The sequence below is a fragment of the Heliangelus exortis genome, chromosome 15, assembly GCF_036169615.1.
Source record: "Heliangelus exortis chromosome 15, bHelExo1.hap1, whole genome shotgun sequence".
NCBI classification, from domain to species: domain Eukaryota; kingdom Metazoa; phylum Chordata; class Aves; order Apodiformes; family Trochilidae; genus Heliangelus; species Heliangelus exortis.
This window is the reverse complement of record NC_092436.1, coordinates 16,926,608-16,941,546: the sequence shown is the minus strand read 5'-3', so window position 1 is coordinate 16,941,546 and position 14,939 is coordinate 16,926,608. Positions and strand designations below refer to the sequence as shown.

The 14,939-nt window shown below is 44.9% G+C and overlaps 1 protein-coding gene across 3 annotated transcripts in view; it reads right to left on the bottom strand.

Moving 5' to 3' along the window:
• Positions 1-2,626: 2,626 nt before the first annotated feature.
• Positions 2,627-14,939, bottom strand: part of CTNNA1 (catenin alpha 1) — a 113,098-nt gene continuing 100,785 nt past the window's right edge. For all 3 annotated transcript variants that reach the window (XM_071759284.1, XM_071759286.1, XM_071759285.1), the window contains exons 14-18: positions 14,589-14,699; positions 12,991-13,172; positions 12,095-12,200; positions 6,242-6,376; positions 2,627-3,814 (exon numbers count right to left, since the gene is read on the bottom strand). In XM_071759284.1, coding sequence (XP_071615385.1) covers positions 3,527-3,814; positions 6,242-6,376; positions 12,095-12,200; positions 12,991-13,172; positions 14,589-14,699 — 822 coding nt within the window. In that variant the 3' untranslated portion in view covers positions 2,627-3,526. The remainder of the gene's footprint in view (positions 3,815-6,241; positions 6,377-12,094; positions 12,201-12,990; positions 13,173-14,588; positions 14,700-14,939) is intronic.

Below are 14,939 nucleotides of genomic sequence, written 5' to 3'. Positions count from 1 at the left end.
ACCTCTGGGAAAACCACAAGAGTGCCAGAAGAGCAGCAACAACTCCATGAAAACCACACATCCCCCCCTGCACCCTGAGGCACCTCCCAGCCCCCAGGCAGGAGCCCCATTAAAGCCCAGGCACCTATCCCAGTTAAAGCCATTCCTCTGTCCTACCTGTGTCCAGTTGTCCTCTGCTGTCCTGGCTCCTTGGCTGCAGGGCTACAGGTGACTTTGTTGCAGCTCCATCTCCTGAGAGGCTCCAGGCTGGCATCGATGCCTTGTTTCCAGCTCACTCCTGGTGTTCTCCTGCTGTCCTTGCAGCTACTGATGATCCTCTTGGCACCCACACTCCACACAGCCCCATGGGAGAGCACCCGTGGTGGGGAGGACAAGTGGTGGGGAGGACAATAAGTGGTGGGGAGGACAACAAGTGGTGGGGCCACCCCTGCAGAGCAGCCCAGACCCCCCTGCCTGCCCCCTCAGCACCAGCTCAGACTGGGAGGGGGCAGCCAGGAGCTGGAGCTTATAAAAGGTGTGTGTGAGCAGATGGGGCTGGTCAGGGCAATCAGAGCAGGAACCAAAGCTGGGCCTGGTCCCCAGAACTGACCCAGCCCTGGTCAGATTGGCTCCTCTGCTGCAGGTGTGTGACCTGGGGTCACACACAGAGGGGGTGCCTGGAGCTGTGCCCCAGGTGCCTGTGCCCTTACTCCCCCACCACAGGAGCTCTCTCAGCAGGCACAGTGTGACCCAGCTCCCTTCTGGCAGCCCCAGAGATAACCAGTGCCTTCTCCTCAGCCCTGCATTCCCTAATTCCCCCAAGAAGGTCTGGAGGGAGGTATGGAAGCCCTTCAGGAGAGCAGAGCCCAGGCATCCTCCTGCAGCCAGGGTGATCTGCAGACAAAAGCTGATGGCACAGACCCTAAGGGACAGCCACCCTGCCCCCTCTGAGACCTGGATTTCACTTCCAGAGGGCTGGATCCTGAAGGATGCTGACCACTTGTTTTTGTTACAGCAAGTGGCCTGATCTATAGACATTAAATGAGACTGAACAGTTTCCCTTTTGCCTGCTCATGGATAAAATCAGTTTGTGAGAGGATTAGGGAGGGGTGGGAAACATCTTTATCTGCTAATGATTGTGTGAATTAACCATGTTTGGTATTCATGCATCTAAAGAAGAGGCAAACATAGCTATTTTCTGAGGAATGACCTTTACCAGCAGCCAATACATTTACATTTAATTTAGATTTACAATTATTAGGTCAACTGGGGAGCAAGTGGAACTCACATTTACAAAGAAGGGAGAAAAAATTGGGTCTTCCAGCTTTCACCCAGTGAAATGCTGATCCTCTCAAATAAACCCCTCACACATCATCTCTATCAGGGAGCCAAGCAGGGAGGTGGATCCAGCACCCACTGAACTCCAGTGAGTGCCCAGCTCTGACCTGAGTCCTGCACATGCTGTGCCCACCCCATCCCATCCCTGCAAGAACCAGGGAGAAGCAGAACTTGGGCAGACATCTCACAATCTCCACAAATGCCATTTTCAGCAACTCTTGGATACAAAGGATGGGTGAGCTGGGGCCTCTTGAAGCAGAGAGGCCAGAGCTTCCCTCAAGTGGAGCCCTGTCTAAATCTGTTGCCAACCTGATGCTCAAAGTTTGTAGCATAAACCAAACTAACACATATTTACAATGAAACAGTCAAATTTGTCCTCTGTACATTTTAACAAACAGGTTGGGTTTTTTAAAGCTCATTAAAAGAAATGATATTTTGGGGGGACTGGTGTTTTATGGAGAGCCACCAAACAGCTCAGGGAACACGGCCTTTAAGATAATTATATTAATACCAAAAGAGAAAAATATCCTATTATTTAAAAGCAGTTTATTTTATATATATATACTATATATATATATATATATATATAAAAGACAATGAGATCTACAGCTTTTTGATTTCATTCACCCTGGGATGTCAGAGGAAAGAGCACCCTGGCTCACCTGCCCTGTTTACATGTTACTGGCATGTGAACACTGGGATATAAATCATATAAATCAGCTGTTTACTACCTGTACTCAAGAGGCCAAAGTGCTTGAAAACATAACAAATTTGGCCAAAATATCCTAAGGACTATTTAGCTTAATTCTGAACAGCGTTTTCAGTAACATAACAGCAATAACCTTGATAGAGTAAATTATAAGCCGATCAAAATAAATAAAATTATAACATAACACTGCCAGGGATCAGCTCTAAAATTTAGGTGCTGTTTAAAAACATTAACTACAGAACAGGCTGCTTTCCATTTCAATGGATGATTTACAGAAACTGCAAACGCGACTCTGACCTGCGCAAGCGCCTCCCTCTCCAGCGCTGGGCTTGATCGGGACGTGTAAGACACACACTGAAATTCATAAAATTTAAATAAGACGGTGAAATTATACCTTGTAGCTATAGTTATCACAAATAATGTATAGTCTAAATTGCAGCCTGAGCAAACACGATTTGCTGGGTGCCTCTGGAAGCCCAAGGCAGGATGCAGAGCAATTATGAGGAATGAGTACAAAGGCCATTTGCATCTGAATGCCAGGGAGAGGGAGCAGGGGCGGGCTGAGAGCCCGCTCCATTCACAGCACCACAATACACCGGCTGGTAAAAGCAACTTTATTAGTGTCCCGCAGCAAAATACATTAGTAATTTGTAACCAGGCATTAAAATTCCCATCCGGTGTCACACAGAAGTTACCAGACGCCTCCACGCTTTCTACGTTGTTCCGACTTCACTCCGGGTTCTCCCCCAGCAGAGATGAGTGTGAAACCCCCCCCTGAAAAGAACAGGGGAGGGAAAAGGGCACCCATGGGTGCTCCATCCACCAGGCACACCTGGAAACCACCCCAGCTGTTAAGGCATCCCAGGAAAAACAGCACCACATCATCCTGCACCTCCAGCAAAACTTGCCCGGGGAAGAGAGGTTTTCCAGATGTTCTCCAGCTGTGGTCACGTAGTCCCAGCAGCACAGTGAGCACCTGCTGAATTTTCATTCTCCTTTGAGCATACAGAGCTTTTTTTCACTCCACCCCGACAGCAGGAACACACTAACACATGGAAGACCCTAATTAATTTTTTTTGAGTGAAAAGATCTAATTTTACTCTCCTGAGCACGAAGAAAAATTGCAGTCTCTGAGTAGCACGTTTCAACTATTAGTGTTAACTGTTAGTGTTACTTTAAAATCCTCTTTGGTTATTAGAGTATTTTATTTAAAGCAAGATTATACAAAATAATTTTCTGCTAGAAGTACACCCCTGAAATCTAAAAGCAAGCTAAATTAACACACGTCTGCAGGCTGAAGCTATTCTGATAGGATTTATAAATTTGAGTATTTCCCCATGTAATCTAAACAAAGTTATCAAAATTATATTAAGTAAATACATTTTGAGGCATAGTAAACTTTTGAAAATATCCTTAGAATATTAAAAGTAGAGTTCTGGAAATAGCAGTAGTGGGCTAGAGGAAAAAAAAAAATAAAATAACCAAGACAGAGACCTCTCTTTAAATACTCTCCATCGCCTTGAACTCGCTGAGAGCCTGCACTGGGTTCACATGTTTCTTCTGAGATGCTCTCTTGATTTTTGTTTGGGTTTCATCTTGTTTCTCCCTCTTGACCAGGGGCTTCTTCTCCGGAGCCTTCATCTTCCATGAGACAGCAGGAAGGTTGAGTGAAGCCATGCCCTGGGACTTCTGGTACTTGGTGGATGCCACATAGGAAGCCTTCACGGTCTGCACCACCGCGTTCATCAGGTTCTTGGCTGCTTGGATAAGGGACATGGCACTGTCCACCTGCCAAACCACAAAATGTGTTATACACCATAAAACCCACACAAACACAGAGAATATGAGATGCCCAAGGAGGAAAAGTACTCAAAAATTGGTTTATTTGGCTTTCCTTCTGGAATCTGAGGTTCCAAATTCAAGGTGGTATTTTTTTTCTCTCAGCACACTAAGGGGTTGCCTGACGTGAGCCACCAAAAAAAAAAAAAAAGTGCAATCTGTGCCTTTTCCATATTAATAGCAATGGGAAATGTTTGTATGCTGCTGTTTGCTTTTGTGACTAAGCTTTAACAGTCACTTATTCTCTAATGAAATTAATAAAGCTGTGGTAATACCTTAAATCACTGATAATAAATATTTAAACTGGTTCAGAATATTAAGTTGCACTGGAAATGAAGGAATGCAACTGCTGCTTCAGCCAGGCCTGAGCCCTTCCCCAGGTGGTTCCTGATTTACAAGAGCATGAAAATCAGAAAAGGAAACACACTTAGCAAGTGGCAGAGATGAAAAGCCACAAACAGGACGGGGTGGAAGAGAGAGGGGAGGATCCCTGGGGTGACCTCAGCTGGGACCTCACTTCTCTGGGTCAGTCCTGCTCCAGGTGGGACCTCTGGCTACTGAGAGCCAATGGTCTGGGCAGGCTTCCTGTCTTGGGCAGGAGTTCTGCATCTCTGCCAAGCTCAGCTGCCTCTACCCACTTAAATTCCAGTGCTGTAGACATCTAGGGAAGGTTTTAGGAAAAAACCTTGAAGCCATTGCCTAACCTAGCAGCAGAATCAATGGAGCAGGAGGTTGGTTGCTCTTCTTATGGTGCTGGTAACTTCCTCTCCATCACTCTGTGATTTTAGTACCACAATGGCAGAGCAGATCTGCCCCCTCCAGCAACCCAGTGTCATCTGCTTTCCTTGCCTCAGTCATCACACTGGAAAACACTTTTTTTGCCTTCCACTATTTTCCATGAATCTTCACAGCAGGAAAAATCATTCAATGCAATGGAAGCATGGAGGCATTTTTCCAAATGAGTTGTCAGATTGCTCAGGGTGCAAGCTCCTAGGGCCTCAGTTATAAGCTCTGCTGTCACAAAATTTTGGCAGGATATGGGTGGGGGAGGATGTTGAAGACAGTTCTGCTTTTAGACAGGTGAAGCCCCTGACTGGCAGAGGTCTTCATCTGATAATGTGATAGCAGCTTAACACCACTGCTGGCAGGATTTAGCCCCAGTGGACAGACTCATGGAGAACAGATAAAAGCAGGAGATTAGGACTACAGCTGCCAGCCTGTCCATGTAACTAATTTATGGCAGAAGGGTATGTAGATTCTGAAGACACTGAAAAATTGCAGTAAAACCCTGGAGTACATATTATTGCATAATGACACATCTACTACTTGACAGCACGATGCCTTCAGCCTTCCAGCTACCAGGACATCAGGCATGCAACAGAGATGTGCAGCAACACACATTCCATCCCATCTCATCACTCTGCTCCACTCTGCTGGAAATGGGAGCACATGGGGCTGGCAGCAGCAGGAGGGGCAGCAGAGGAGCCCAACCCACCCTGCAAAGCTGCTGAGCTTGGGCAAGAGTGATCCATCACCACCACTGCTTCTGTGGACCTTCCTCTGATGCTGCTCTGCCCAAGGCACTTGTTCCAACTTGTTGGGTGCTAACCAGTTTAAGCATTTGAAATATATAAATGGCAGAAGATGCTAAATTTTTTTTTTCCATTTGCTTTTAAGGATTCAGATGATAACACTGGACTATCAGCCCTTTCTCTCCCTTCTTCAAACCTCCCACCTCAGTCATGACAAGGGTGGGCAAAAGCATCAGCAATTAAGCACACGAGTCTAGGGCAAGGAAGAATATGCCAAAGAAATTAAGAGTTTAGTTCCACTTCCCTGCCCCAAAATATCTGCCATGTAGATTCCTCTTAGGAGAAAGCACTTCATGAACTACACTGAAAAAGTTATTTGATAAGTGATGGCTGGGAGAAGGGAGCAGGCTGGCCTACCACAGCTTTCAGCTGTCATAAACCAGAGCAGCCACTAAAACCCTGCACTCCTCAGGGCACAGCTAGCTTGAAATATTAACATCTCTGGAGCACTGCAGGATCTCCACATATTCCAAGGCTCTGCTGAGACATGGAGTAGGTTTACCTATGCTGTTTAAAGTGACTTAACTTCACTTAGAGTGAAAAACAGGCTGGAAAAACCAATAGATGACACAAAGGTAAAGTGGATCAGTCTACAAATGTGGCTGGGTAAGGAAAATCAAGGTCTGTCTTTTCCCCTTTTCAAACAACACTTCCTCCAAGAACAACATTAAAATTCTGAATGCTCTGCAATCTCCTGTCTATATAACATAAAAGCTTATCTTAGAGTAACCATTAACCCTGGGAGAAGACCAGCATGAGCTGGACATGCACAGCTCCTACATACCCCAGACACAACCAGCTCCCCTCCGAGGTTCTGCACTTCAGCCTTCACTTTGCTGCAGATGTTGAGCTGGTGGCAATAGAGAGCGATGCGCTGCAGGTAGGCCAGGAGGTCCTGCTTGCAGGCAGAGTCAGGGCACTGGAAAAAAAACAAAGGTGAAGTTTTACTTTGCAAGCATGAAACCTGGAACAGAAATCGTGTAGGGACAAAGCAGACAACTCCATTTGGTAACAGCAAATGTGCTCTGGAGATCGCTCCCCTTTTCTGTTGAGCTTTGGCTGTCAAAAGACAACTGAGCAATCCATGGGCATCACTAAATACATTAAAAATCCCTGAAGCAATAAACAGTGGGTGATCAGAACACAGGGGACAAAATGGTTGGGATCCTTTCAGCTGCACAGCTGCCCTTGAGTTCCCTGTGTGGAGGAGGAGGAGGAGGAGGAAGAAGAGACAGGCTACCCAACCTTTCTAGAGCAGGCTTGTTAACCACAAAAGGTCCTTCCTGGACACTGTACAGGACACAGCAGCAATGATTTGACATTCAAGATCTCCAGTTGCACCTAGCAGATGTTAGAAAACTCAGCCTCAATTCCCAGCCTTAACCATTTTAAGATAGGAAATTACAAATCTGACAGTTACTCAATTATATCCAACAAAATAGATATTTTCCTGACTTCTGCTCCCATTTCTTAGCAGTGTGGAAACTAAATTCCTCACCAGGCATGAAATAAAATTTTTGAAGTGCTTGCTGAAGCACTCATCTGTAAGATAAAAGTAACTTTTTCAGCTTTGCAATTGAAAGCTTAGGTAGGTACTGGAGACTGCAGTGCAGTTCAGAGAGCTGTTTGCTTGGGCAGAAACCAAGGGCCATCCCCTGCTTTGCAGAGCTGAGCAAGGAGATGATTAATGAACCAGCCTCATGCTGGATTTCAAAACAAGAGGAGCCCTGCTGAGGGGCAGTCACAGTCCAAAATGGGAGCTGCAAGCATAAGACAAAAAATCTACGGGAAGCCTTTGACTGCCCACGCTGGGCCTGCAGTCTCTTTAGAAACAGCAGGGAGCAAGGTGGCCAGCATGGCTTCTCCAAGGAGTAATGGTCCATCTCACACCTACTGGCACACTCCAGCTGTACTGAGCTCCACAAACCCTTTGCCATCAGCCTGCTGATGAATAAAGCCAGCAGCACAAGCAGGGCACTGAGGGCTGCCTGCACCCCAGCACGGGGCAGCAAACATCTCCTGGACTGGGTGCAGCCTGGGGCCACTGGCCAGCTCTGACCCAGATGTCACTGGCCATGCTGCCAACAGTGCCCAAGAGGACAGGTTTTAAAGCAGCCTGGATATTTAAATGATGGCAGAAGCTATCACAATAGGGATGCAGGGGGTATTATGATCTAACAGGTCACATTCTGGTAGACCAAAGCCAGACCAAAGGCAGACTCTGCTCCTTCCTAGATGGCTGCATCCCACCCAGAAGCTCCTTATAGCTCCAGCCCCAGGGAGTGGCAAACAGCCCCTGATCTCTAAATGCAGGCTTTCCAGCACCCTGTACACACACACACACACACTCATCCACAAAATCCAGATGCTCTCCCTGACCCCACAGCTTCACTGAACCTGTGGCCAGCTGGACACACTGCTCTCAGCTCCCCCCAAGCAGGGTGCCTGACCAACCAGCCACTTGTCCCAGAGAAGCCAGGCACCCACTGCCTCCAGCCAAGCCCCCAGAACTCCCCAGAAACCAAAAGGGGCCTCATGTGTTAGCTGTGACAAGAAGAGTCTTGCTTTAAGCAGCATCAGCTTCTCTTCACCCAGCTCCTGCTCGCTCTGTCCACTGACCAGACCCTGCTGAGATTGCACAGTCTGGGAGAGCTCTTCTCCACACACCCATTTGCAGGAAAATCCCACCTCATCTCCTACCCTGATCCTGTACAACAGGGCCTCAAATGGAGATTCATAATAGACCTGGTATGCTTGGAAGGATAACCTTTTAAACATGGCACTGATTTACAACTTAAAGCTTCACTGAAGCTCAGGTTTATTGCTTACAGCCACACAGCCTCTCCTCTCCTTTCAGAGAAAGGTAAAAATCCCCTGGTGTCAGCAGTGGGGTCTGAGCCCTAATTCTCATGGCAGACCTTCTCTCTTAAGCTACAAGATGGAAGCAGGAGCCAAAGCCTCCCTGTAGATAAAAGGCATGAAAGGAGACTGCACCAGAACACCCTCTACAACAGGATTTTTCGCAAGCTGGGACAAGTACATCAGGCTGTGGAGCACAGGCTAAGGATACCTGGATGGGCAACTGAGACAGTCTGTAAACTACCAGAAATCACCTTCTTAGTTCCAGGGAAGGTAACGAAACACCCAAAGTATCTGCAACTCTAAGGCAGGCACGTTACTTCCATCAGTGAAGTGAAACCCGTGAATAACAAAGCAGCAAAGCTTGCAGGTTAATTTTTTAAGCTAATCAATATTAGTCAGCAGTACAAGATGTTTTAGAGAAAGTCCACAAATAGCACCGGCCAAAGAGCTAATGAAAAGCTGAAATTACCATTTTGGAAAACGCTCTCCATCTCCCAAACAGCTCATCTGACAAAGGCAACGAGCAGCACAGCAGCAGATTGAATTGAATGTTGACAAATGCACAATAGGGCATGTCAGGAGGACCTGCTGAACAATTCAAGGTGCTTTATGGGCTGCGAGTTTATGGAAAGCCTTTAAGGAAAGACACTCAAGGAAAGAGCCTGCCACATGTTTACCAATGGGTGGAGGAGGCAGCAAAACATCAGTGGGGGAAGCAGGGGAATAGGAATTGTTATTTGGTTGCATCTATCAATCTGACATGAGTTGGAAAACCACATCCTATGGTGTGTATGCTATTTCTGTGAGCAGATCAGAGAATTCAGCTCCAAGACAGATGATGTTCGAAGAGAGATGTAACACAAGATGAAAAAGAACATCAACAAAAGGCACTGCGGATGCCTGGATGAGCCACGGCTTCTCCTACGCAGGAACGCTGGGATAAAAACCAAAAAACCCAAAAGGCAACAATTTTAACACCGATTAAGAGAGATTGCATTATTGTATTAACCTACAACAGCCACCAAAAGCCCCCGTCTGCAGAGCTGGCTTGGGAGGATTCCCACAACACGGTCACAGCAGATTGCTGCAGTGCAGACAAAAACAAACATGTGGGGGGACACCCCACCTCCCCAGTCCCCCCAGATGAAATGCTGCTGCAGGCTTTGTGGTGGCTGTTGGCAAAAGCTAAGCTGGCTGCTCCAAATCAAACCTAGGATCCATCCCAGGCAGAGCAAATGCACAGGCACATTCCCTTCCTCAGCCCCATCTGAGCCTGCAGAGCAGCAGAATCATCTTTTCCTTTCTTTTTGCAAAGGAAAGGGGCAGAGCAGGCCAGAAGAGCTCTCCCACCAAGTGTGCTGAAGAAGATAAGCACACAACCCCATCCCCATGTGTCTGGTAGCTGTAAGTAAGCAACCCCAGGGACTTTCCTTCCTCCCACTGTATCTCCAGTTCAGGGTGTGAACACTGCTGTAACAACCATTCACAAGAAAATGTCCCCACCAGCCTGGTGGAACAGCTGGGCACAACTCTGAAGCTGAAACCAGGCATTGAGAGGAAGCAGCTCACATGGCAGGACAGGCATGGGGCACTGCATGCCACAGACATCACCCAGGACAGCTGTCACCCACTGCCTGGAGAACATCCTTGGACCAGCTTCCCCAGCACATGGACCAGCTTTGACAGCAAGAGACTGCTGGAGCCTTTTCCTGGGCAATCCCTGCACCTCCCTCCAGCTCCTTTCAAGGTAATGATCAGATACTGACACAACCTCCCACCACCACCAGCAGAGGAAAAGCAACAGAATTTTTCTTTGGCTTTCTAAGTGTTTCAACACTGGAGAACAAAATGGTAATATGGAGAATCATTGTCGAGCTGCAAATCATTTTCCTTTGTGCTGTGCTCAGAACTTGTTCATATTCCCTAATTCAAAACAAGCAGCTTGATGCTCCGAGTAGAAGATGGGATCCCTTTGGAAAATCCCCCAGCTGATGGCTAGATGCTTTTCAACAGACGTGAAATACCTTGGATAACAGCTTTGGTGGTTTCAAAAGAAATGTGCTGTAAAACTGCCTGAGTGAGGAGTTCCTGACACACTAACACGAAGGGTCATGATTCTCCCAATGTCACAGGGCACACCCAGGGAACAGGACACCCAAACCCATCCATTTAATAAAAGCCCCTGTTAGGCATTAGTGCTCTGCCACATGGTTGCACTGAACAGCCTCTGTCTGCAACTCCTGCATTAACAGATCACTACAAGTTTCTAAAGAGCATGTAAGCACATCCTATGAAATATGCAAGCTGAAAGTATTAGTAGAGTACAGAGTCAGATTAAAAAAAATCACCTCTATTCTTGTCAAAATGACTAACTGTACAGTCCAGCTCGTATTTCTCTTCAAACATGTGCTTCATCTTTTACATTTTTAAGGACCTTCCTTCTACTAAAAGGAGCCATTTAGTTTTCTTCTGTATTTTGAAATGGCTCAGTGCAGAAAAGTGTGTATCAAGTTTGCATAAAACATGTGAATAAAAAAAAACCCCAAACAACTATTGTAAACCTTCAGCCCAAGATCCCCTGAGATCTATAACAGAAACTGCTCCTTGCTTCATTTACCTAAGGCAGCAGCACACCTGATTCTTCCAGAAAAATAGTTGTCAAAATGCTATAGCAAGGAGACCCATTTCAAAAAACACTTTTCAACTTTCTCTCTCCATCGCACATTTCTCACTGCATCATTAATAAATTAGGGGTGAAGCCAGCATCCCCTGGCTGCACCATTTAAAGAGCAATCTGCATTACAAAGAGTTACTTCCACAGGGTTTTATTTAAAACCTTGCATTATGAATTTACATTCCGAGAAGGACTGTAAAGCAAAAGCCAGCTGCCCAAAATAAAATTCAGTCCATGACCTCAGACTTAACCTACCTGCATTTCAGGGCCTTTCTTGAAGGCAGAATATTATTATTAATGCTGATGTTTCTTTGCAATTTGGGTGTGGGATGGGAGCAAAGGTGCTTTTGATTGGCCCAGCCCAGTTTCTGAAGTGGCCTAGGACAGGCAGATGCATTGCATAAACCCCCAAGCTGGTCCATACTCATTCAATCCTATAGAATTCTTTTATCTTCTTTGTAAATATAGCACAACACCACACATGACAGCCTGGGACAGCATAGAAAATACTTGGGTCACCGAGTGCCTTGCTCAAGGTCTTCATCAACTCTGACTAGACCAGGAAAACAACACTAGAGAGTTTTGACAACCTTGCCATTCAGTCTACAGGGTATTTGAAAATTGTGAATATTAAAAAGCTGTCTCAAAAATAATATTAGAGGTTGTGCAACAGGCCATGTGCAGTTATTATGGTGTTGCCTACACAGTCACGTCACTGCTTTGGCAAGTGCTGGGTGTGTTCTGAGCATGACAGAAGTGACACAAATTCAGTCTCAGTCCTGTTCAGTTGGAGAAACTGCCCTAGATACTGTGTGGCACGAGGCAGTGCTGGCACATTGCTACCTTAACGTGGCAGGTGCTTGGTTTAAGCCAAGGAGCTGCTGGTGTTACTGCTGGAGAGGTTTAGCTGCTTACACTGCTCAGGATGGCAGAAGAGCAGCTCAAGAGAAAAGTCTAGAATTTTCCAGCAGCCAATCTAGAAAATCAGTTTCAAAAAGCTCAAAACACTTTTTTTTTCCCCTGTTCATCATGTTTGCAGCACTACAAGATCTCCTTTTGTTTGTTTGTGCTGGAGGCTTATGAAAATGAACTGTGACTCACGTGGTCAGCAATAGTCCGTCCCAGTTTGTCCATTCTTGACCCAGCCTCTGCGATCTTTTTGGCTGCACTGATCACATCTGATGTATTTTTCAGTGGACCTTTACCTCTGCAAAACAGAACAGAGTCTACCTGTTAGCACCAGCAAAGCAGAAGAGTGAACTCTATATTCCTTTACTCATTCTGTTCCATACAGTACTGGAAGCGATCCCTCATCCAAACTGCAAGAATAAGGTTGCACAGAAACAGGCAGGTTGTAACCATTACAGCCCCTACATTTTCAAGGCAGTTTCCCCTTTCCACCCCCTCTCCATATTTAGGTTAAATCTAGGAATAAAAACATCTTAAAAATTTTAGTGTTTCAAGCAACCTAATGATGATAAGAGAGAACATTTGAGAAGACAGATTTGCAATTCTCATGGAATGGAACATCACGCTGAAAGAAATGGTGTTGTATAAAAGCTGGTAAATGAATTTCAAAAGGCATTAAAATCTCTCTCTCTCTTTTGCGAATAACTGTACCAGGAACTATTTCTGCAGTACAGCAATATCAAGAAGCCCATAGAATTTAATGTTGTAAGGAACCGAACAAATTATATATATATATGTGCATATATATATATATATATATGTATATTCCTTGGGACAAAAATCACCCTTAAGAAAGACAGACAGGCAATAACTGCTGTGCATCTATGAATCAATTTCAACAGTTATTAGCACCCAGTCACTGCACAGTAATGCATCTTCTGAGTTAATATGCAGGCTTTAGTAGTGTAACACTTAAAGGAAATTGTAAGTAGCAAGACTCTTAAGAGCACTTGCAAAATGTTTCATTGAAAGATCAGCATCCCAGCCAGTTCTGAGAGAAGGTGTGTGTACAAATTAAAAAGACTCACCTGGTGAAGTCTGTCATTTCCATCATAATCATACACATTTGTTTGGCCAGAACAATTATATCATTACCACTGTCATCCCATTTTGATACTTCAGCATCCAATTTACTCTTTTCTTCCTGGAAGCTTGCGACTTGCTCAGCAATCTTGGCCTTCTGCTCTTGAGGGAGCTGAGCCATGATAGCCTGAAAGAGAGAGTTTCCTCACTTAGCTTTACACCACTGCTTGTAGAAAGCTTTTTGAAACATTCCACCAACAGAATTAACTGTTTCCTTTACTTTTGAACCAAATTCTATGCTCCTGCTTAAGAAAGAGTGCCCAGAAAGACAGGCTGACATCTGAAACATGGACACTTGCATGGTAAGTTCATTAGACACTGAAGAAGTTTGCCAGGTGTTACCAACCATCAAAGGAAAATTGCACAAAGAAGGTGGATTTGCTTTTTTTTTTACAAAATTTAAGGGTTTTAAAAGCATGTTCCACTTGGGTACCTTCCAGTGTTCAGCAATGCACAGAAGAAATACTGCGAGACTCTTCCCCACAAAAAGCCAGATGAAACATGCATCCTGAGGAAAGAGCCCATAAAGATTCTGTGCTTACTCCTGAATCAGATCTATTAGACCAGCTTTACAGCCTGTCTGAGACTCAATGGCCTGGTCTTCATAAATACTAGCACTGTTCATGCCTCCAGGAGCCTTCAGCAAAAAAAAAGTCACCTGCAAGGTAAATTAGATCTGTCTTCATTTAAATAAAAGCGGAGAGAGGGATACAGGAATAGAGAGTGCAAAAGGAAGGAGAGCATCAAAAATACTCTCAGGAGAATTCCAAAGCCAACATGGCAGAAGTTTGATAAATAAGGACCAGCTACTTCTTGCCTGGTTTCAGGCTAAAAGAGCCTTCCCCCAAAAATCTTCCATGGCACTTTCCCAAGAGTAAATTGTTATTGATCCACAAGGGGACACTTCAAATAAAAATAACAGATAAGGCCTGTTTTTCCTTCAGTGGACCAATTTTAAGTTTTCACCTACTAATGATTACATACTGCCTAGCCATGCTTTCACTTTTAACAGGCAGAGGAAATGCTATTACTTAAATGATTTAATTTTTGAGGTCCTCTTGACATTGTCTTGATTAAATGCTCAGAACCCAAACACACAGCAACAGGGATGTAAGAAGACATTTTGTAAAAAATGCCTGAACTGCAGAGTTATCAATTTCCTTCCCACACACTTAGTATTTCTGTGTTGAATACAACATAACTGCAATGGAATGATTTGCCCTGTACCTCCCTGCAGGAGCTCACCTGCTTAATTAAGAGGCTGCAGCTACAACCTCTGGAATGTCAAGGTATAAAGTAGTTCATTAGTATCCAAAGGACTCTGATCTTTCAGAACATTCAAAATAAAACACAGACATTTCTGATGTCCATCAGACCAATGGGGGCTTCATTTCACTTAACCTCCTTTTCACAAGAAAGGAAAAACGTGCCAGATTTCTGATCCAGCTGCCACACCCACAAATTCAACCTGAATTTTCAAAGCAAGTTGAGCTGTTTCTTGAAGGTGGATGACAGTTTTGGAATACTCAGATTCCTTCCTTACCCTTGCACTCTGTCCAGCAATGAGCTGATCATCTTCAGTCTGAATACTTGTTCTGCTTCGGACATCAAAATCCTCAGTCTCAAAGTCAGAATCATCCAACTCTTCAGGAGTCTGAAGAAAGAAGAATTCAGTCAGAGACAAACAACAGATTTCATGGCTCTAAAAAAATCAACAGGAATATTGCTTCTCATTGCAAAGAGAATGGAAATAGGTAAAAATTATTCAATGTTTTCAACAAAAAGGTAAATACGGGGGCTTTATGCAGCTTGTGAACATGTGTGATTATAGATGCTTGGCTGCTCATGTTAAACACCATGGGGATCCCCCCAAAATTACACACCAGTAACTAAA